Raw genomic sequence first — 21,697 nt, 5'->3', positions numbered from 1 at the left:
CATAGCACCGGCGTTGGGCGATTCATGAGGCTTCTCCCCAATCTCCCTTGCTCTATTTACTACCCTCTTTTTTTGATGATAGAATTCAATTGCATTTTCAGATTAGCCGTTCGACCTGCAAGACAAATGATGCTGAATCCTTCTCCATGTCGATATGCCCAGGTGCTTCACCCATCCACACTTGCCGTGGTCAAGGTTTGGTTGAGCAGCGGCACGCGCCACTCGGCACCCCCACAACGCCTCTCTGGGGGGGGCCAGCAAACAGCATCACTCGGCCCTCTGATTGGCACTTTTCTTCGAAAATAGATTTGGACCCGAGAGTTGACGGGCGACGGACTCAATCAACAATGCACATCCCCCGCCAGCATGGCGCCTGGGGCCAGGCACACGACACAGAAGTAAATGAAGGACGGCCAGCCTCTCCGTCCACACGTCTCTCTGGCCGAGACCATCGCTGCAGTTGGCCCGGACCGTCCAGAGCGTCCCGTCCTCGCTTCCTTTGTGAGGACTGTGGAAGGAATTTGTCCTACTCTTTGTCCACGTGGCAGCAGTCGGACTCCTCATCACCAGCCGAGTAAGTGGCCGATTGTTTGCACCATGATCTCACCTCTTGGGCAAGAGAAATCTGGTGAACGGGACTGTTTGACCCGCAATTCCCCTGAATTTGGTACCCAGTGCCCGAACGGAGCCGGTCTCCATGTGCTGCTTAAATTAAGCCCAAGGCCCCTTTTATCCCAAAGAAGCCTCTGCCCCGTCGATCTCCGACACTCCTCCAAACGACGACGGATTAAATCTGGTCTCTTCCGTTGGCCCTCCGACCAAAGACGCAGCAAGGCGTGGCCCTTTCTTTGACCCTTTCTCTATCGACACTGTCAATTCTTTTTGGGTTCTCCTACGCTCGTGGACTATCCGTGATCGTGGGTTGGGAAAAGAGACAAGAGAACCAAGCCGAGACGATACCAAACCCCCCCCGCCGGTGTGTGTGCCAGCCCACAGTCCACAGCCCACTTGCCGCCGATCGAACGCGAATTGCATTTCAGACCACATTGGCAGCAATCCGACCCTCTTGGAAATACTGAAGAAGAATCACCCCTCCCCCTCCCCTCTCTGCGACATTCACCGTGTCAGCCATGGAGGAGCCACGATCGCAAGACGAGACTCCGTCCCTGCCGGTCCGCGCTGCATCGCCCTCTCCATCCGTTCCCGCGACGCCTGCGATTTCTTCCTACTCCTCTCCGGATCGCACATTTTCTTCCGTTTCATCCCATTCCGCTTCCTCCGCAACCTCGGCAGACGCTCGTTCTACAATCTCAACCTCCTCTCGCAGACATGGATATGTGCGTGCCTGTGGAGCCGAGTTCGCCGATTCGGCGCGGCATCGCGATAGTGTCATGAGCCTGGGCAGTATTGCCCACCTGCAGTACTACTTTGCCCGAACGGGGTTGCTTGAAGGCAAGACGGGGCGGGGAAAAGAGTATAAGAAGAGGACCAAAGAGAATGTACCGCGGGTGCTCATCACGCCGAACGAGCAGCATCATGAGGAGCTGGTCACCAGCCCCACGCAGATGGCCGATTCGGCTGGAGAGGAGGCCGGGTTTGAGGATGAGGAAGGGGAGGCGATGCTTCCTCCTACCGTGAGCACGTACAGCATCAAGACGCACCATGTCCCGCCCCCACCCGACGTGGTCTCGATGCGCCGCGATCTGCAAACGGCACTGGACCGCGCCGAGAGTAATCTTGAAGCGATCGAAAATGGACTGCAACCCCCACCCCGCGCGCCCATTCGCAATAGTCTCTCGCCGGGAGATGTCCCGGAGGCGTCCGATGACGAGACTGCGCGGGAAACATCACCGCCGCAGACCAAGGAGGAAGCCCAGGGCATGTGTATCTTGGATGATGTGACGATGGCCATTCGCGCGGCCAAGATTTACTACACAGCCCATCCACATCCTGACCGCCTGGGTTCAATTAAGAGCGAAAGGGAGATTCGCAAGGACCTGCTGCATGTGCTGGACGTGCTGAAGAGATGGGCGCAACGGCATTTTGCTGGCGGGTTCCGCGACGAGGAGCGGGATGTGGTGAAGGGATGGATCGAGGGGGTTCGCACCATGCTGGTGCGTGAAAAGGCCTTGGAGGACTTGGAAGCCCAGGAGCGCGATAACTGGGACTGGGCCCGGGGCGACTGGGCCGGACGAGAGCGCGCTCGGGAAGAGTCCTTTCTCCGCAGTCTGATGCCGGACGGGCATTCGTTGCCCGAATGGACCGCCATTGACGAGACTCCTCTGGAAGACCTCCCCTTACCGTTCCTGGAACGGTTCCGAGACGGACGGGTGCTGGTTCAATTACACAATATCGCCGTGAAAAAGTCCAAGCGTCATTTTGGCGAGATCAAAACCTACCACGAGGATGTCGCGAAACCGTATCGCCAGGCGGATAATCTGCGATTCTGGCTCAAGGCGGCCGAGCTGCGGTGGGAGATGCGCAAGGAGGTTGATGTCATGGGCGTGGTGCAGAACACCAGTGAGCTTGCATGGAGGCAGTTTGACGCCGCGCTGCTGGCCTGGTGTAAGACGGTGAGAGAGGAGCTTGTCCGAGACTGGATGGAGGCCAATCCTGGCCGGCCGCCCAGTGCCGGTCTGATTTGACTGGACTTGACTTCCGGTGGATGCCATTCCGTTTCTTCGACGTGAACGCTGAATTTTGTTTTTCTCTTCTTTTTTTTTCTCTTGGGTCATGGTTTATTTTTCCCCCACTCTGTCATCCCAAGGGCACTTGGCTAGATACCCCGAATTGTCTTCTATCGCTTTTGCCCGTGCCTGCATTTTATGCGCGATACAAACATACCGATATTCTGTGATGAGAGGCACCGAGTGCAGCAAGTTCGTTTCCCTGGAAGTAGATCGGTTTTGGTGTTGTAGTGGGCAGCCAAGACCAAGACCTGCCTCTCTCTCTCTTCCTCTCTCTCTCCCCCCTGGTATGGCTGGCACGAAATTGAGGAGGCGAAGAAAGAGTCCTCACTCGGGCGGGGGCTGACTTGACTGAGGCAGGCTTGCGCATCCAGCACGGTAGCAAGTCCCTAACTTACAAGCTTAGACACGTAGTACCTGCTTACGACCAGGTCCAGCACGATACTTTCAGGAATCCGCCCAATAGTGAGCAATGATTGACAGGACGCACTACTAGGCCCGAGAGATATTTGCATTGAACCCCCTTGCGTGGTTCACGGTGGGGGGTCGCGCCAACTGCACACGAGATGACAACCGTGGATCTGACCTGACTGTACCGTACTTGTCGCAAGGTACGTACTATAGCTTGAACTGCCACAACACGTCAAAAGCAGGAACAGGGTCAGCCTGATCACCCTTTCATTCCTCTCTAAAGCTGGTGTTGGACCACGTCCGTTTCAGTGACAGCTCTCAGAGGGACTGAAATTCTAGAAGTTGTCGACGACAGTTGCGCATCAAAGGGTCATTCCATGCCAGCAAGCTTGGATTCAAGGTTGTATGTGGACCTTCCCCTTAGAACTACGGCTGTTGCCCTTGAATCATGCTAACAGGAACTGCCTCTGTTTCAGTTGAGCTGGCCGACGCTAAGTAAGCAGGTTAGCGCACCCTCATGTATGTCTCTGGGGAAGAGCACGAGAATGTGTTTAGACTGCGCTCTGCCGGAGTCTCACTGGTAGGATCAAAGAATCCCCTTTTCATCCTATAGGCCGTGACCCTCAGCCTATGTTTTATCCTTTTACTGCAGCTTTAATGGGCGCGGTTTCATGTAATCGGGTCCAGTCCCCTGTACAGTAGACACTAGACATTCTATGGAACACAGACTGTATCTCTACTGGCCATTCCCCCGGTGTAGTAGTAGTACTAGTCTAGCCGTCTGCACTTGATTGTTCACTTTGCTTTGTCGATCCCCTGTGGCAGCAAAGAACGAGGTTCAAACGGCGCCCGTACTACAATCAGGCTGGGCTGCAGTAGGCGTCCTAAGAGTATGTAGTACGACTGTCCTGCGATCCTTCTCATCGATGTTTGTTTTCTCAACCAGGTTGGAACTGGACCTCAATTGACATCTACAGTAGCTAATGCAGGTAGGTACTCATATATCGCATTGTACAGTACCGTCCACGCCGAGGGCATGGGGTCGGAGGGTACTTGGACCCGCATACTGATCAAAGCGGAGCCCCAGGTACATCCACTACACGGTCGGTGTCATCGTGCATCCCGGCCACCTAATCCCTCGTTTCTCTCCATCTCAGCCACCGAGCTATTGCTGCCCAATTCGAGACAAGCTTTTTTTTGGTTCCCTTTCTCTTCTCCCCAATTCTACAAACATCACTCCGTCCAGCTCATAGTGCTCTCGAATCTCCATTGCTCCTCTCTTCTACCCGGCAATGTAGCCCTTCGTTGTTGAAATATTGCTTACTACTACCCCTACCGACCACCCCTAAGCTGTGAAGAACGGGGGGGAAACCAGTCCCACCTGTGGCTATTGGGGATCCAGTTCCACCATTCGAGAGGAGAACATTCCTCTTCCATTCCAACCTACATTGTCAGCGACTCTCTGTTTGGCTCTCTCGACCTCTCTCTCTCAACTGTCCCGTTACCCATGCATGCCACGATCGACGACCCTCCTCCTCCCGCGACTGACAACGCGCCGTCCGCCAACGTGTCCGTAACGTCCGCATCTCCTCCGCACTCCGCGGTTTCTGCTTCTCCAAATGAGCCCGGTCCCTCCCCTCTTCGCCGCTTAAAGTCCAAGTCCTCGCTGTGGAGTCTCGGCAGCAGTAATCACAGCGCTCAAGAAGAAGATTCGTGCCCCGCCGAACCCTCCAGCGCCGAAAAGGCCGCCGGGAAGCCGGGCATCTTCCGTCGGCTGTCGCCCGCCCTCGCAGCTCGTGTGAAGCTGCTCGACAGCACGGCCAAGGTGACCAGCGCGCCGCGCGATCCCAAAAGTGTCGGTCGGATACCGGAAGAGCAGTTGAAGGTGTTGGATAACCAGCACAAGGACCTCTCGATCAAAGTCGAGAAGCGAGGTCAAGCCTGGTCAGGACCATTACCGATTTCCCCTAATCAACACCCGGAGCGGCTCACGCGAAGCGCGTCCAATACGCTCGAGGTACCACGGGTGAACCTTGAGGAGGTGATCGACGCGCAGACTCGGGCGTTTGACTACGCAGAAGCAGTCGCGGACGACGAAGACCTTCCCGAGCGGACTGAAACGCCAGCCCCGGAAGTTGGTTGCGACACGCCTGAGGATCTTCCATTGCAAACCACGTCCATGTCTGTCCCTGATGCGGAGGTTGCGCCCGCGCAAGCGCTTGCATCCGCGCCCGTGCCCGTGGACACAATAGCACCGCTGAAGCACGAGCCCCAGCCTGATTTCTTGCCCCCAACCGAAGTCGCCCCAGATACGCGCACGGATTTTGAGAGATATGTCGACGACACGAAACGGAGTGAGGAGCGGTCAGAAGAGCAGGCTCCAACGCCGCCGCCCAAAGATTCACCCCCGGTCGATGCCCCAGCGGCCACGTCGGATTCCCAGTCATATTTCAATCCCATGGGCCTGCAACGCACAGAATCAATATACTCCTTCTCTCGCGCCTCGTTCAGCAATCAGTTGTCACAGCTCACTTCGATACCTCTGCCGCAGCCTGGAGCTCTGGAGGCAAGTATCAGGAATATCCCCACGGCACTGGCTGCGGTTCGAGCTCTGAACGGCGCAGCGGAGCAAATACAAATCTGGATCAGGAAAGCCTCGGACGTGCTGAGTGGGCTGGATGCCGAGGATGATGTGGAATGGGCAGCGGCTGGTGGACGCGAGGGCCTGGACGGAGTCGACAAGGCTATCACCCGATTTGAATCATTGGTCAATGTGTATGTGCAGGCGATCGAGAACGTGCAACTTCGGGATGACATCGTCGGCGTGGGGGCCGATAGCCTCACGACGATTGTCAGTCAGATGGAGAGTATTCTACACAACTGGGCGGAGATTAAAACCAAGTTGCGCGGGGTGAAAGAGCAAGTGGAGTTGGCCATGGAATGGGAGGAGCTTTGGTCCAATGTTCTGGGGGATGTGGGCATGGAGATTGAAAGCCTCAGTGGCATGATCTTTGAGATGGAAGAGAAACGACACCAGGCTCTGCTGGATCCAGGCGATTCGGCAGGCGGGCTTGACATCAACGAACTCGAGACGATCGTGGAGGAATCTCCAAACAAGGGCCGGTCCCCCGCCACCAATCGTCTTACTATGCTTGCAGCAGCGTCTGGCACGCCCATTATCAAGACACCCCAAGACGATTCGAGCTATTCCAATCTGATGGCCTTGTTTGCGCGCATGCAGCCACTGCGAGCCTCGCTGGACTTTTTGCCCATGCGCCTTTCCATGTTCGAAGCTCGAGCCGAAAGGGTGTTCCCCAGTGCCTGCGAGGAGCTTGACGACAGGCGGGCCCATCTGGAGAAGAGCTACAAGGTCCTTGAAAACGACGCGGAAGCGTTGCGGAAAGAACTGGGGGAGGATAAGTGGATTATTGTGTTCCGCAACGCTGGTGGCCAGGCTCTGAAGATGTTTGAATCGGTGGAACGCAGCATCGCCAAACTTCAGGAGGGACTCGAGTCCAACATGCAATTGCACAACGCAAGCAACATGACCAAGAGGATTGAAAATTACGAGGCGAAGAAGATGCACTATGTCCCCGCGATTGAACGGGTCATCTCGATTATTCAGAAAGGAGTCAACGACCGTTTGACCGTGAATGGTGAAGTACTCCGGTTGCTCTCCGACATGACCTCGCGCACGGATGCTCTCAAAGCAAGTATTCGCTTCATGGATGCCTCCCTTGAAGATGTCCACATTGTCAAAGCGCATCAGTTGCGGGATTCGATCTCGAGCATTGTGACTATGGACAGTCCCGCTACGGGAAGTGTGATCGACACGCCGGGAAGTTCACCTGCTTCCTCGGTGGTCATGAGCGGCAGTGGGTACAAGACGCCTCTGGGCAGCGCCAGTCGTCGTGAGAGCACCGCCAGTAACGCCACGACTCTGTCCGCCATGGCCAAGGTCCGACGTCTCTCGGGTCTGCCTCAAGTCACTGCAACGTTGACCGGACGCAAGTCGTCGATTCCCAAGCCCATGGCGCCGGTGACACCCACGCCCGCAAACCGCAGAAACTCTCAAATTCCACAACCGTCGACGATACCGAAACGACCCCGCTGGACCACGAGCACGAATTTGAATGATCTCTATTCCACCTCCGGCGCCACGTCCAAGAAGAAGGCGTTACCCAGCCGTCCGTCATCCACCGCTCCTATTCGACGAGATCTCTCTGCCTCGCCTGTCCCTCCTGCTTGCCGATCGCTGAGTCGCATTTCAAACCGTCTCGCTCCGGCATCCCATAGTCCGGTTCGAAACGTTTCATCTCCCACCCCGATTCAGTCCTCCCTGCTGGACCCTCCACCTTATAGTCGTCTCCAACGACCGTCCGGGCTGTCGGCTACGCCTCGTAGCCGACAGAGCTTTGCTGGGGTCCCACAGTCTTTCAGTCGCAGTGTCTCCTCGCAAAGATACGGGTATAATCAAGAAACGCAACTCAGCCCGAGTAAGCCTTCTCGCCCGGGGACTGCGCTGGGACACTCGAGCAATCGCCGAACAAGTCTTCTTCCCATGCCAAAGCGGCCGGACAAGGATCGATCGGTTTCACAGAGTAAACTGCCTACTCGTCCTCACTGGAGACCATGATACCGTTTTGAGACACTTTGTCGTTGAGATTGAAAGTGTTTCTGCGCGCTCCTGTTATCTACCTCGATCTCCCCCTCCATGTTTCCTCCCTCCACCACAGCGACAGATCCCGATCCCTCAGAAGGTACCGTTCAAGGACCTTCCCCATGTGTTCAATTCTCTCTCATCATCCTTTTCGTATCTTTCGCCTCACCTGTGTCTCATTCGTCTCTCCCCCTGTCAATTTCCCATTCTGCATTGCGCCCATGCTGCAACCAGTCGTTGTATATCGACTGGCGCAAACATGGCGCCTTGATATTGAGAATTAGGTTTCCGCGTGATATCCCCATTGTGCATGGTCTGGTTTGAGCGTTGGGTTATTTGCTTTTTTTTTTCTTGGTCAGGGGATATTGTGATATTGTGCATTTGAGACTGTTGATTTGATGTTGTCGGGTTGTTTTCAACTTGGAATCCAAGATAGTCGCGATGGGTACCGACAGGATTACCTTCTATTACACGCGTTTGGGCTGGAGATCCTCGCGATTGTGAAAGTTTGTGGTCGGTTCCTGAGACGGTAGTAGTCACATTTGCGAAGTCGATCTACCTTGGTAGGTACCTCCCTCCCACAAGGTCAGTGTCAATTGTGTTGTTGTCTCTTTTTTTTTGGTGCCATGTACAATATCATATTTTATACCCGTCACCTATCGTCCTAGAATACAATGCTGTTCTTGTCCACCTATACACACCCACACACATATACATCCATACACCAGGTACCACCTCATTGTCGAGTATACAGTACACATCCACCTGAATCTTGCATCCAATCCTCAAAAACCTCCAGTGCCGAGGTACCCCCACTCGACTTTGACCAGTTCCACATCCCAAATCAATTCCCCAACTCACGTCCAAAGATCAATGCATCCACCGGCTCCTCGCTGTTTGCCAATCTCGCCGCCTTGGGAACCCGACCGATCACGTTGAACCCGAGTTTCTCCCAGATGCGAATGGACGCCGGATTATTGGCAAAGACCAGGTTGAACACGGAGTATTTGTATCCCTATTACCCAAGGGGGAAAAAAGGAAAAAAAAATCACACAGAGATGTTAGCAAGTACATTTTGCAAATGGATGCGTTTCGATTCATCCCATGGAAGGGAACCAAGAGAAAGAAAGAAAAGAAAAAAGAACGGGAATGGATCCGATTTACCAATTGCGGTGCAAATTCCAAGTACGCCTCGCCCATCTGCTGGCCAACTCCTTTGCCCCGCGCTGCGGTCGTCGTGAGAAAGCCTGCATTACAGACATGCGAGCAGCGACCTATAAGTGGAAACAAAGTTAAGAGTCTGGCTATTTCACGCACATCCCCATCTTATCTTACAGGGTAGTAGGGCCCTGGACACCAACAAAAACTCTCTCCGCATTGATGGTGAAGAAGTCAAGGATCCCATCCTCTCTCGATCCGATATCTTGGGGGTAAGGAGGAAAACGTACCAGGATAATTCGGTTTGATGTAAAAAGTTCCCAAACACACCTTTTCCCAATCACGGCCCTCTGCAAGTCCATCACGACCATCTCCCTTTTCCCTCTCCTCCTCCTCATCCTTCTTTTCCACCTCATCGTCCAGAACAGCCACAACCGCAAAGGTCCCAAACCAGTACTCGGCAAATTGCTCCAAGGCCATTGGATTTTCCATGGGATATGTAGCTCCGCGCTCGATTTCCGCGCTGAACTCGGCGTGAAGGAACTTCACCAGGTCCCACGGAACACTTTTGGGACCGTGAGCGATCGGATAGAGCGTGATGCCGACATTAGATGCCTTGGGGAGAGTGGTGTGTCGGGGTTTGAGAGACGATGCGGTCATAGTGTGTGTTGGTGGTGGGGGGATGCGAGAGGAGGGGTCTTCTAGGATAGATGGCATTTTTGTGATTTTTCTCTTAATTTGCGTTGTAAAGAGAGAGCAAGAGAGAGAGGAGAAGAGAGTGTGTGGCTGGTGATGAATGAAGAGTCGGCAAGGTTGGTCTTCCGATCTTTTAATTATCGGCTGCTGGTCCGATCTTTTGGAGTACAATTGGAGAAGCGATGGATAAGGTATGAGATGTTGGGGTTCGGGTCGTCGGTACAGAACGATCAGAAGGCTTCTCTCCTCCCATTTTCAATTGGACTAACTCGATTCAGGATTGGAGAATTGTGGAGAATGTCAAATCAAAGGCGTATGGCGGTAGTTCTGGTAGTGGGATTGGCTGGATGGTGCATGAGTGTTGGGTAGAGTGGAGTCCACTTTTTGCGGTGGACATGGATGATCTCGTGCAGGAGTATATAATTGTTAGAAGAGATTCAGTTCCGGGGCATTTGGTGATTCAAGTCTTGAGGTGAACTTTTACGTCGACTCTGATTTGACTCGTTTCGGTCCCTAGATCCATGAATTCAACGTGATGATCGATACCGGAATATATCTGCGAAAACTCGGAACCAAGCGATTACGTAGATTCGTAGGACTTGCGCTCATGAGAATACTCTATCGGATATTGTACACGGACTAGGTCAAGGCTACAGGCGGCTACTCTCGTGGTCAGAACTCCAGGTATTCGGTCAGATACATGTCGCAGACGGATTCAAAGCTCTGGTGATTCGTACGATTTGTCCATGGATTCCTGAGGTTAACTTTTCAAATACGGGAGACATCTCTCTCTCTTTCCGGCAGCTACTCTAGAATCACACGACAAACACGAGATGAAAAGCTAAATTCATCTCAGCTTCAAAAAAACATTTAGAACACCATATTGTCCGAGTGCTGAGATCTCCTCGCGTGGGGGTCATCTCTTGACATGGTGCCTGGCTCACTGAAATCAGCCATAGATCTCAACAACATTCAGCGGGTCAGATATCAGCCTCGTGATAGGAAAACATCAGGATATCAACCTCATGTAGCACATTAATCCTTCGTGTTCCAAGAGATTCGAGCAAGACAAGGTAGAAAATGCCAAGTCGAGCGTATCTTACCAGTATCGGAACAAGGCCTAGAGGGCGTGCGACTGGGTACATACTCGAACATCCCTGACCCGAGGTCTATCAGCCAGAATCTTTACCGAGGATATTCCCAGTGCCAATCTCACTTGCGCAAATTGTGTGCATCGTCATACAGAGCCATATGTAGTGCAATGCCAAGGGCGTGAAAATATAGACTTTTTGAAATTGACTGCGAAAAGCTCTCACTGCTAGACAAAAAAGGAATGGAGGCGGGACTTTTTTCAGTAGGCATAACATGCCTAACCCGACAAGGGAAGTGTCCATTAGGAAGTGACCTGGATAATATACAATGATGTGTACAAGAGATTGACCGGCCGTGTAAACCAACGACGAAGCGAGGCCGTCTGGTCCTCCTTAGTCCTGGGGCTCAGTCTGAGCATCAAGATCCAATTTGAGCTTTGAGGGTCTTTCGAGTGTTTGCCCAACGAATCACTCTCGCCAACCCAAGTGAAACGCACATTGGGTATTGGCACTATTCCAGAACACGGGTGTGTGTTCACTCGGATGCATGTTATATTCGCGTCTCCAATGCGGACCCTCACTGCTTCTCGCCTTCACCTTCTTCCGAGTTCGGGTTCTTAATAGCCTCCATCAACTCAAACAGTTGCCCAACTTGTTGATCTGCCAAGAAACACGCACGGTCAGCCCATTGTTCTCTCATGAGCCACACCAGAATTCCATCCGCCCTTACCACTCAACTTGTCCAACTTTGACTTGTCGATCTTCTCCCCAACCCAACTGTCACCTTCTAACTTTTGCGCATATAGCTGCCACTCTGTCAAAAAGCCGATCTGCAAAGTGATTCTCGTCAGTCGTAGGTCCATGGAGAATGTCCCGCCTTCTGTATCCGAGCAAGAATCCATCTTTCTTCTCCTCCTCCTCCTCCTCCTCCTCCTCCTCCTCCTCTCTCCCAGTTTTACCAACCATCACAAAGACTTCAACATACAATATGTAAAGGGTTCTCCGCCGTCCGGTGCGCCCGGAATTCCTTCTTCACGTATGAATCGCCCAGAATGCGCAGTTCCGGGTCGAGCTTGCGGTGCACGCGCAGGATGCGCCGGTAGAGCTGGAGTGGAGGCAGGAGAGCAAGGGCTTCGCTCAGACTTGATTTGGAGCCGATTGAGGCTGGCGAGGCCATGAGAAGACGGTGTACAAGACGCATGGCTCAGGGTGGTGTTGGATGTTGGATGGTCGGGAAAGAGCACGGGTGCGAACATGACATAATTTCCTGGGGAATCCGCCGCGGCCGCACAGAAGCCGCAAAGGCGGCGAGACGGCGGAACGTAAATGGGCGGAGTTAAAAAGACGGGCTTGAATGGGATCTGCAACAAATCGACACACTGCGAGCCAGAATACTTTGCTACTTTGTTCGACAAGAGGACATCCGTTTTCCGGTTCTCTTTTCAGCCGTGGGACTGCAGGAGAATACTATCGTATCTGTGGATTGGGGATTCATCGAGACGTGGGACATTTGTGTACTCTCGACAGCAAGTGTCTTCTTTTTTCTTTTTCTTCTTTTCTCGACTTTTCATTTCCTGAAGTTCTCGTCGGGTAAAAGACAAAAAAGAAAGACGTATACTTGCACAGCGACATCTACAATCAGATTCTCTGGACGACACAGAATCTAGCAGAAAACATTTCCCACTGGGTTGAACTTGCAGTCTTTCAAAGATGCTGCCCACCCCAGACACGTCACATGTGTCATTCGACACCATCTACGAACCGGCAGAGGATTCATACCTCTTCTTGGACACATTGTCCTCAGCATCCGAATCCAAATGGCTTTCGGAGCGCTTTCAAAAACCAGCCACCTCCTGTTCGGATGCCATTGGCAATCCAGCTCCATTGGTTGTGGAGGTTGGCACCGGTTCGGGGGTTGTCCTGGCCTTTACGGCGGCACAATCGCAGCATATCTTTGGAAGACAAGACATCCTCACGCTGGGGGTAGACGTCAACCGAAACGCATGCCTTGCAACTCGGGAGACGGTCACGACCGCGGTCACATCGGAGCGGCAGAAGCAGTCGGAATCCTCTCCAATTTCAGAGAACCCGCTTCAGACCATCCATGTTGCCTCCATCACCGGCGACCTTTGCACAGCATTGCGTCCGGGGAGCGTTGACGTCCTTTTGTTCAACCCGCCTTACGTTCCCACGGAAGAGCTGCCTCGTCTGCCTTCAGAATCCGACAATGACCCGAGCATTTCTCAAACCATGTCCCGGTCTGCCAAGTTCGAGAGTGACTCGTTCTTCTTGTCCTTGACGTATGCAGGCGGTGCCGATGGCATGGAGACGACGAATCGGCTATTGGACGCCATTCCCGGGGTACTTTCTGCGCGGGGAGTGGCGTATGTACTTCTCTGCAAGCAAAACCGGCCCGACGAGGTGATGGCAAGGATTCGTGCATGGGGGGGTTGGAATGCAGAGAGTGTCGGGTCAAGTGGGATGCAGGCCGGATGGGAGAAACTGGTGATTGTGCGAATCTGGAGGCAGACGGACGCTTCACAAGAGGTGAGCTCTCTTTGAGCATCAGGTGATTAGCTACGTGGATTCAGGATTTGATAGACACTTCCACGTGTCTATGGAGTATTCGTTCGTATCCAGACAATGGTCTCACTTGATAGTTTGACCCAGGCCATATCCAGCAGAGACATCCGAGTGGATCCGCTTTTGGCCGACTTGCCACCCGCGTATAAGGGGCCGTTGAAGATGACACGGGGAGTATCGATTCGGTTGACTAGTATCGTATTCAAATACAAAACAGAGGAATACCTCTCGCCACTCCAGTGTGTGAAGGCCTGTCGACCCGAGTGGCTGGATAAAAGTCAGTGGTCCCAGTTGCAGCATGGTGTGTCTGAAAATTTACTTCTCATCGCCGCCTGTCTTTTGACAGATCGGGCAAGGCGTTCCAACGTGACCAGCGTGCCCGAAAGGGAAGAGCAGTGAAAACTCAAATTATCTTCCATTCATCTCTCACCACCTGTTATCCTCCGTGTACCGACAATGGCAGTTCAATCTCCCAGTTTGTAGATGCGGCCTGCAGACTCTCAGTCTTGACCCAACGTACTCTGTCTGTTTGTCCCTGCCAATCTCCTTCCTCTTCTGGTAAATGCTTGGGTTCGGATTTTTTAAGCGGGTTGTGGCTAGTTGACAACATCTCGCGGCTGGTCTAGACATCCAACGGTCAATGACCGACTCCATAAAGTATGACCGGTGTCAGACTCTTGGGCCAAGCCTGTCTGCTCTCTCAATGTGCCCCCCCCCCCCCCCCCCCCCTGGAATTTCGATACGAGTGTGACCTCATGGAAGTGATACTAGGTTATCCTAGAGAGTCCCAGGCCTCTGAGTCGAGAACTTTGACCCAAATCCACACTTGACACGGGGCTTTTCATCAAGCTCAAATATCATCTAGGTTTTCTATTTGTTACCTTTTCTTTTTCTTTTTCTTTTTTTTTGGCCCCGTCTCACTGCTGCGGACCCCACGCCATTCATTTCGATGGTTTTGACTACTGTCAGACTTGACATCGGTTGCAGCATAAAGAGTGGATCTAAAGCAATGACCGTGCGCACTTCATGTCAACACTGATGATTTTTTTAGTGGTAAAGTCTCAAGATACAACAGGCTAATAGGGGTATTGCAGGCTCCTCCATCGAGGCCAATGGGATTGACAAGGCCATTTGTGCTTGAGACCAACTGTCCGACCACTGGATCATAGGACATGACTCATGTCGCTTACGATATTTTTACGCATGGGATGGGAAGCTCGAGCCTTCAAACACAAGTGGGACCTGCATGGTAAACTTGTCCGCGGCCGGGGGGTGAGAACCGAAGGTACCAGGCTAGAGGGCAACTCCTATTGATCCTGTAAGCTAATTTCAAGATACTCATGCTGATTACCCTGCACCCGGATCTTACTACACGGATGTGGATTGGGAGTGAGTCCCATGTGAAAGTCTCCTCCGTCTTTCAGCTCTATGATCTTGACACCCCACTCTGAAACATGTCGAAGTACAAACCTCCTGAGTCCGCGCTGTCACGCCACAATGTCGCCTATTGTCTCTTGAAAAGGAGAGAGCCGGGGGGGGAGGGGGGGAGGGGGTCATCAGTCATGTAGACGAACCATCTTAGACACTTGGGGCCAATTATCAGGATTGACCGACCAGAGACTTGGCTGTGAGACCCCATGAGCCAACAGTTCGGTCTCCAGACTGCGACAACAGGGACGAGGCAAACCATCAGGAACCTCAGGGGGTATTCCCGAATTCTGGACTTTCGCATCAAGCCTAAAAGGTTCCATGCTGATCAAAAGCAAGCTCCTCACTGGCTATTGGGAAAGCCATGTCAGATCGATCGTAGTAAGACCGGCGGTGTCACTACGGGAGTTTCTATCGATCTGACTGTTGGATGGAGTTGTTGTCCTTAGGAGCGGGTCTAGCCGACTGCTCCACTTATTTGACTCCCTGTCAGTCTGCCAGACTCAGAAGCCGAATTGATCGCATGGTTTGGGGGGGTCACTAGAATGGACTTGTCGGCAAAAACCACAATCAATGTGGACGTGAATCTTGGTGACTGTATACAGTCGTATGGGGGACAAATGGTAAAGGCTGTCAGTAAGGGTCTATTGTGTTCCAATACAGGTGGATATGTCTTTGAATTCTCCCTTGGCATGAGGTACTAGAGATAGCGCGGAGTGTCTGTCAGGCTTGTCATCACGGCAGCACGTGCCGAAACCTGTGTGTTTTCCCCCCTGTCCGTGCGGTTCTTGAGTAAAAAGGGCCCGGGCGGGAAATAAAAAGGTAGACAAGAGCTTACACGCGGTGGTGCTGAGCTAAGCTGATGCAGACTGGTGGAGTTCGCACAGACATACAGGTTTTGCTAGTTTCATATCGATCGAGCAATCGGGCTGTGTAGCATGTTCAAAAGGCCCGGAGGGCACAAAGACGTCTGAGAATTCAAGCGTGCAGAATATATTGCGCTACCATGTTGAGTTGTCAGGACTGGCGCACCTAGTGAGAGAATTGGAAACCCGTAAGCCAGCGTGCCAGCCTCGTCGAGTGCTCGTGAACTTAGTCTCGCATTCGTCTTTTCCTGAAGGCATCTGGCTAAATCGAATTGATGAGGGGGCTCTGCCTTCAAGACTGGAGAGAATAATTGATCAGGTGACATGATACCATATGGTAGACACGAGTAGCGGACATGATCTCGTGATCTCAACGAAACGTGACGGGGGGCAGCCCTAGATATCAACACGCAAGAGAGATGGCATTACCAATATCCTGGGTCTGCACGATCCATCACACTGGACTTTTATGTGACTTCACCTCATCTTATCAAACTTGATTTTCAAGCCTCTTCCAAAGATGACCGGGGGCCGATTCAGCAAGCAACAGGACTTCAGTACTGCCGTCAAAAGTCCATGATTACCTTCCCCCGAGATCCATCGATATAGGTGTGACGTCGGTTAGGCGAGGCTTACATGGCTCAAACTTGCCTGGCAGCCCTGATTGGGGGGGGGGGGGGGGGCAAAAATCATCGAATCCCAAGATATGCGGATCAAAATGATACTTCTTTTCATTCCGGGCCGCATTTCTAGTAAGCTTACAGCTCCAATGTCCATTTCCAATTTGCACGCTCCAGTCAAGCTTGCGGAAGTGGGGGCCAGTCTACCTAGTCGACATGGCGTTGCCAGCTGCACCGGTGCAGCTGCTGGGAACGGGTGCGTATCTATTTCTGCACAGTTGCGAGTTGACGGAAGGGCATGAACGATTCAAAAAGACTTACTAGATTCAACCTTCTGCGTTGCGAGTCGGGTACCTGATATGGCGTGGTCAGATACCTAGGGATCCATCGACGTATGATGACTATATCTAGAGGCTTTTGTACTGTCATCGGTAGACAAATGTGGCAGCAGGTACAGGAGGCTAATCATAGAACCATTGCCCGAGAATTTCGTGCTGCTCCATCTTTTCTCAACTTTTTTTTTGTTCATTGAGAATTGAAGAGATTTGCCGGGGCTTTGTCTCATCGATTTTCAGAGGTCGGGGCTGACCGCCATTCTAATGATTCAACATTGGTGGGAAATGAATCTCTATCCTCTACAAATAGACCTATGCCAGAGAGATTATCCAGCCAGGTCAGGTAAGGTCAGGATTCGAGGTGTAAGCAAGGCATCTTACCTCCCACGCTTGGCTATCAAAAGCTGACGGTATTGGAGTGACAGAAGAAAGGATGTTGCAGTTTTATTTTTGCCGCCTTCCCGAATCGGCAAAGGAAGCCTAGGGCTGCAAGCGACCGACAGCCAGAAGCTCACCATATGGTCATGAAAAAGAACAATTGAAGAACGGTAAAAAAAAGAATTTCTCAAAAGTCATGAAAAACGCCAACCTGTACTCTTGGGAATGCAAGGAACAGTTGAATAATCTAGAAGCCACGACCGCGGCCACGGCCACGACCACGGCCCCGGCCACCTCGGCCACCTCCACGACCGCCACGCCCACGATCCGCCTCCTTTCGGGCCTTATTCTTGGGCTTGGGGGCGTCGTCCACCAGCAGAGTGTCGAGGGGCAAGCTGTCGGGAAGGATGTAGTATCGGATAGTCGAGCCACGGATGTTGATGGTGTCCAAGGATACCGGATCACGGCCCTTGGGAGTCATCTTTACTGTTCGGAGGGAGGTGTTCATCTGAGGAGAGACGGAGGTGATGGTGCCGTGGAGAATCGTGCCTGGTGAAAACGATTTAGTTTCCCCTCATGCACTCGCTGGGGCTGCTGTTGCGGAGGACAATTCGAGGCCGAACTGTGAATGCCGCCGAGGACGCGAGGGCGCGATCAGTCAACTTACCATTCTTGAGCTCAATGGTCACCGTCTCGTTGGCGCATTTCATCAAAAAGCTGAAAATGCGGTCAGTTGCCAGCCGCACGGAGAGACTTGGGAGTTGGGTCACGGCGCTTGGGAACAAGCTCCCCTTCCCCCCCAACTGCGCGCAAATTCTCATCTCAAGACTCACCGGACAAGTTTCATGGTGTTGGTTCTGCGCAGCAGATGTGGCAAATCTTTTCAGGGTGTATTCTCGACGACTCGCAATTCCAGAAGCTGGGCTCAATACTCGTGACCTTTGGCGTCTCGCATTGCGGGCGGACCTCCGTGCAGAGTTGACAGATGTCATGTGATCAAACCTCTATCATGATCACGTGATGTCACCGCTCGGCGAGCCGGGCCCCCAGCCGGCCCCCAGCTGGGCCGCCAGTGGAAGTTGGATCTGCATTTGGAAACACAGATTACAGAGTCGTCTCCGGAACGATGCGGGTGTCCTTTTGTGCAAGTCCAGCAGATCACAAGCTGTTATCCTGCAAAGTGCGCGAAATAGAAACAAAAAACTTTCGAATTGAGGGTACTTTTGAAAATAGATATGGATGCGAAACATCCTGTCTCCTAGCGTTCTCTCCACTGGACATCTCCCCATCTTTCTGCCGCTGTCGAGATTGCCTTATGGGATGACAAGGCGACCTTGACAACCAATAAGCGCTTCAAAGCTAAGCGAAGGGACGCCGATCTTCAAATCCATCATCTCAGAGGCTAAATTAGAGGAGCGTCCCTGTGATGGCTGAGACATGGAGTTCGACGGCTAGGCTGTCGTTTTCCAGGAGACCGTCGCTCAAGATGAAGACCCTGGAGGCTACCGATACCGCAACTGCAGGTCGACTATCACCTGACACTTGGAGTCGAACTGCAAGATCCACTATCTAAAGTTCTTGCTAACGGCCATGGGAGGGTGATCAGAGGAATCCTGTCTGATATTTTTCGGATTTTATTGTTTTTTGGTCATATTTGGCAGGTCACTGGCTGGCAACCAATTACCTGTCCTGGACCACGGGCCGAAGATGAACATCTTTGGCGTGGCTCCAGCGTTGCAGTGGAGGACGATGCCGCAGAACGATCCAGTGCGCAGCTAGGATGCGGTTCCGCTCCGAAGGCTCAATTCGGCGCAATCTAAACGGCCTCTCCTACCGGATACAATCCGCCCTACGACTGAAACTAAGACTTGCAGCTTGAGATACCGGGTCACAAAACCGGGGACCACCAACCCGGGCACCACACCTGACGGCTTGACGGAGGAAAATTCTTCCATTTTTTGTACCCCGTTTGCTTCAGCGTCGGTCCGAGTGGCCTCCTGGCCGGCTCGTCACCGTTCCAACCCGCGGCAAATGCATAGTGAAAGATCGAGGATCGAGAAAGGCAGCACTGCGCCCGCGCCCTGAGAAAGTGAGCGGCTGGGTGAATGATTTCGACCTTGTGTACGTCGCTTCAATCGGGGGCCAGCCATCGACGACCGGAGAGGTTGTGCATTCAACGGGAATCACGAGTCCGCATACGTTATACGTCATGCTCATGCAACCACACGCCAAAGGGATCATCAACTTAGCTTTCTCGGCCCTGGTCCCCCCTGGGTAGGGAGAAGCGGAAGTTGCAGGTTGAGCAGGTTGTCCGACTGGCTCCAATCAAGATCAGATTGATTGTTTCGGTATGAGCCGGAGACAGCCGATCGCGGATGATCTGATCCACCCCACAGACCGTCCAGGCACTGAGAGGCTTGACTGAGTTTCTGACCTGCGTAACAGGGATGGATAGTGAGGACTCGAGGAGGATTGAGGGCTACGAGATTGCCTCCACCTCCCGAGAGAGAGGGGGGGGGGAAACAGAACGCCTCTAGCCTCTAGGGCAGTGGGCATGGGGGGGGTCTAGACACCCAACCTTCCGTAATCAAACGGCTCTCGACACATGGCAGGGAGGTAAGATTGGCACATGGCCGACGCGTGGATCAGCGCCAAGGTTCGTCAAGAATACCTGACTATTGTGGAGTGAGTAGATCGACAGTGATGTTTGCACCATCAGAATAAACGTTAAAAACGTGGCCTCCTGAGCGGGCTTGTTTTCCCCCGGACGGCAGGACCGGATCCGTTGCGGCTGAGGGCCAAAACATTCCAACTTCAATGTGATTTTAAAGTCGCCGGGGTTCGTCTCATACGACGAGGTGGAGAAGAATTTTGCTCTTGATTTTTGATGTTTGCCCCTTTGCGATTATCCACGATTTCCGGGATGAGTGACGACGCAGTGCCCCATTACCCACCCATGCCAATGCTGTCCAGTCAGGATCCCTGCATGTTTGATTTCTCACCATACCTTGAAGATCGGACATGCAATCGATCCCACGAAGTGAAGACTGCAAGCCTTGCAGTGCAAGGAAAGCAAAGAAGTTCGCAACGGAGAAAACAACCCCTGTAGAGCCAAAAAATAAAGGCAACCGAGAAAATGAGAACGAGGGCCACCGGTCTGCAGCGGATCATCAATCATTCTCGTAGGTACAGAGTCTATGGTTGCGCTGCCTCTGTGACCCATTCTGGCAGATGAGCACAATTTGCGAGCAACTGATTGCATAATAGCGTCCCTCGGTCCACCTCGTGGGGTTTGATGAAGGACGAGAACAGATCAGGAGACGAGCGGGGAACCGATTTCCCGCCCCATCGAGCCCATCCAAAAGTCATCAACCATGAAGCTACCACGTCCTCACTCCTGAGTCCTCCGAGCACGTTGGGTGGCTTCTTGTGCTTGATATCAGATCGTGTCTACAGGTCATTCAGCCAGGCTCAGTAAAGGCAAGGAACCTCGATTCAGTGACACGACTGAGCCGTCAGACCTCTGGACTCCATACGAGATCTACTCCTCACAGTACCAGTGCAGTCGGTCCCCCGTGGAGATTAAAAAAAAAAATTTCCCCCTTCTCATGATGGTGTGGTCCTGGTGGGAATCATGTCCTCCTCGCACCGATTGTGATCTGACCACGAACATGATTAATTCCGACAGCCACCATCCTAATCGAGTGGCTCGGTTCCCGGGACCACCTCCACCTGCACCGTAGATTCACTTTGAGTAAAGGGAACCCGCCCCGTGGTACAGCCCATGCAACAACTTAAATCTCGGGTTAATTCCTCGAGTTTCGCCGGACTATTCCCGACCTTTCGCAAGGGTCTCACTTTCATCTTCAAGAACATGGTTCCTGAATTAGTCTCATCCTTACTTTCGCTCCCTGTCAGGCAATAATCGTCGCGTCCGCCTCCCCTCTTAAGCCTCATCCGTAGTCCCCTTCCCTACAGTTGGACCGCGTTACGTACTACACACTGCATACTGCATACTGCATCCTATGTATACAGGGCACAGTATCCGGTGGTGGTGCAGCCTACGATTTCCAGCCAGTCGGGAGACGTCCTTCTGTCGCAGTCACTGATCGTCCGCAAGACCCTTCGACGCACCTCCGCGAAGGTGTAATACCAAGCTTACGCCATGAATCCGTTGATCACTGAATTCTCCGACAATCACGATTCTTCTTCGATTCAGGCTGCAGAGTCGTCGTTCCAATGGCATTCTTGCGGTGGGGGCAAGAGTGGTCAACCCCTTCCGAGCCACTTCTGAGCCAAATCGAAAGGAAAGGGAAGAAAAAGAAAACCCTCTGGTCAATTCGTCTGCCTTTACTTGTTTGGGGGAAAGCTCTCTTTTCTTTTCTTTTTCTGGACCTCTCCTTTGATTGTTTTTTAATTTAATTTTTTTGGCCTTGTGGGTTTGATTTTTCCTTGCCCTTTTTTTTTTCCGTTGCCGTTTTCGTAAAAGTAAACATCCCCCCCCATAATTGTCGTCGGAGTCGTGGACAGGGGGGGCCTCGTTAATTCTGCCTTCTTTCCATCCGGGCTTCAGTCACTGATTGCGAAAAGTCTTTGTCCCGCGTCCGTCATCAGTTCATTTCCCTCTACCTTTTTTCTTTATTTCTGTCTGTATGTTTCTTTTTTTTTCTAGTTTTTTTTTTTTTGTGAAAATCCCGTCTGTTTTTAGCCATTGCCAGATATTTTCCGAGATCCGGTCCCTGCCCCCGCCGTTTCCCATTTCTATTGTGAAGTTCTTGCGATGC

General features: G+C 52.5%; 6 protein-coding genes across 6 annotated transcripts; 3 read left to right on the top strand and 3 right to left on the bottom strand.

Annotated features, from left to right (window-relative positions):
- Positions 1–1,130: 1,130 nt before the first annotated feature.
- On the top strand, positions 1,131–2,645 carry POX_a01120 (uncharacterized protein; the record flags this gene model as incomplete). Its single annotated transcript, XM_050110050.1, has 1 exon — positions 1,131–2,645. The coding sequence occupies one exon, from the start codon at positions 1,131–1,133 to the stop codon at positions 2,643–2,645; it is 1,515 nt and encodes a 504-aa protein (XP_049973818.1).
- Positions 2,646–4,605: 1,960 nt separating this feature from the next.
- On the top strand, positions 4,606–7,734 carry POX_a01119 (uncharacterized protein; the record flags this gene model as incomplete). Its single annotated transcript, XM_050110049.1, has 1 exon — positions 4,606–7,734. The coding sequence occupies one exon, from the start codon at positions 4,606–4,608 to the stop codon at positions 7,732–7,734; it is 3,129 nt and encodes a 1,042-aa protein (XP_049973817.1).
- An 868-nt stretch (positions 7,735–8,602) lies between these two features.
- On the bottom strand, positions 8,603–9,633 carry POX_a01118 (N-acetyltransferase MPR1; the record flags this gene model as incomplete). Its single annotated transcript, XM_050110048.1, has 3 exons — positions 8,603–8,773; positions 8,923–9,032; positions 9,207–9,633. 3 exons carry the CDS (start codon positions 9,631–9,633, stop codon positions 8,603–8,605), a joined length of 708 nt encoding a protein of 235 aa, XP_049973816.1.
- A 1,647-nt stretch (positions 9,634–11,280) lies between these two features.
- On the bottom strand, positions 11,281–11,904 carry POX_a01117 (Succinate dehydrogenase assembly factor 3; the record flags this gene model as incomplete). The annotated part of the gene is made up of 3 exons (XM_050110047.1): positions 11,281–11,363; positions 11,434–11,533; positions 11,689–11,904. The coding sequence occupies 3 exons, from the start codon at positions 11,902–11,904 to the stop codon at positions 11,281–11,283; spliced, it is 399 nt and encodes a 132-aa protein (XP_049973815.1).
- Positions 11,905–12,413: 509 nt separating this feature from the next.
- Positions 12,414–13,265, top strand: POX_a01116 (uncharacterized protein; the record flags this gene model as incomplete). The annotated part of the gene is made up of 1 exon (XM_050110046.1): positions 12,414–13,265. One exon carries the CDS (start codon positions 12,414–12,416, stop codon positions 13,263–13,265), a length of 852 nt encoding a protein of 283 aa, XP_049973814.1.
- Positions 13,266–17,160: 3,895 nt separating this feature from the next.
- POX_a01115 (Small nuclear ribonucleoprotein) lies at positions 17,161–17,760 on the bottom strand (the record flags this gene model as incomplete). Its single annotated transcript, XM_050110045.1, has 3 exons — positions 17,161–17,462; positions 17,581–17,630; positions 17,747–17,760. 3 exons carry the CDS (start codon positions 17,758–17,760, stop codon positions 17,161–17,163), a joined length of 366 nt encoding a protein of 121 aa, XP_049973813.1.
- Positions 17,761–21,697: the final 3,937 nt, after the last annotated feature.

The sequence above is a fragment of the Penicillium oxalicum genome, chromosome I (genome assembly GCF_001723175.1).
Source record: "Penicillium oxalicum strain HP7-1 chromosome I, whole genome shotgun sequence".
Lineage (NCBI taxonomy): Eukaryota > Fungi > Ascomycota > Eurotiomycetes > Eurotiales > Aspergillaceae > Penicillium > Penicillium oxalicum.
This window is presented reverse-complemented; position numbering and strand designations above follow the sequence as displayed.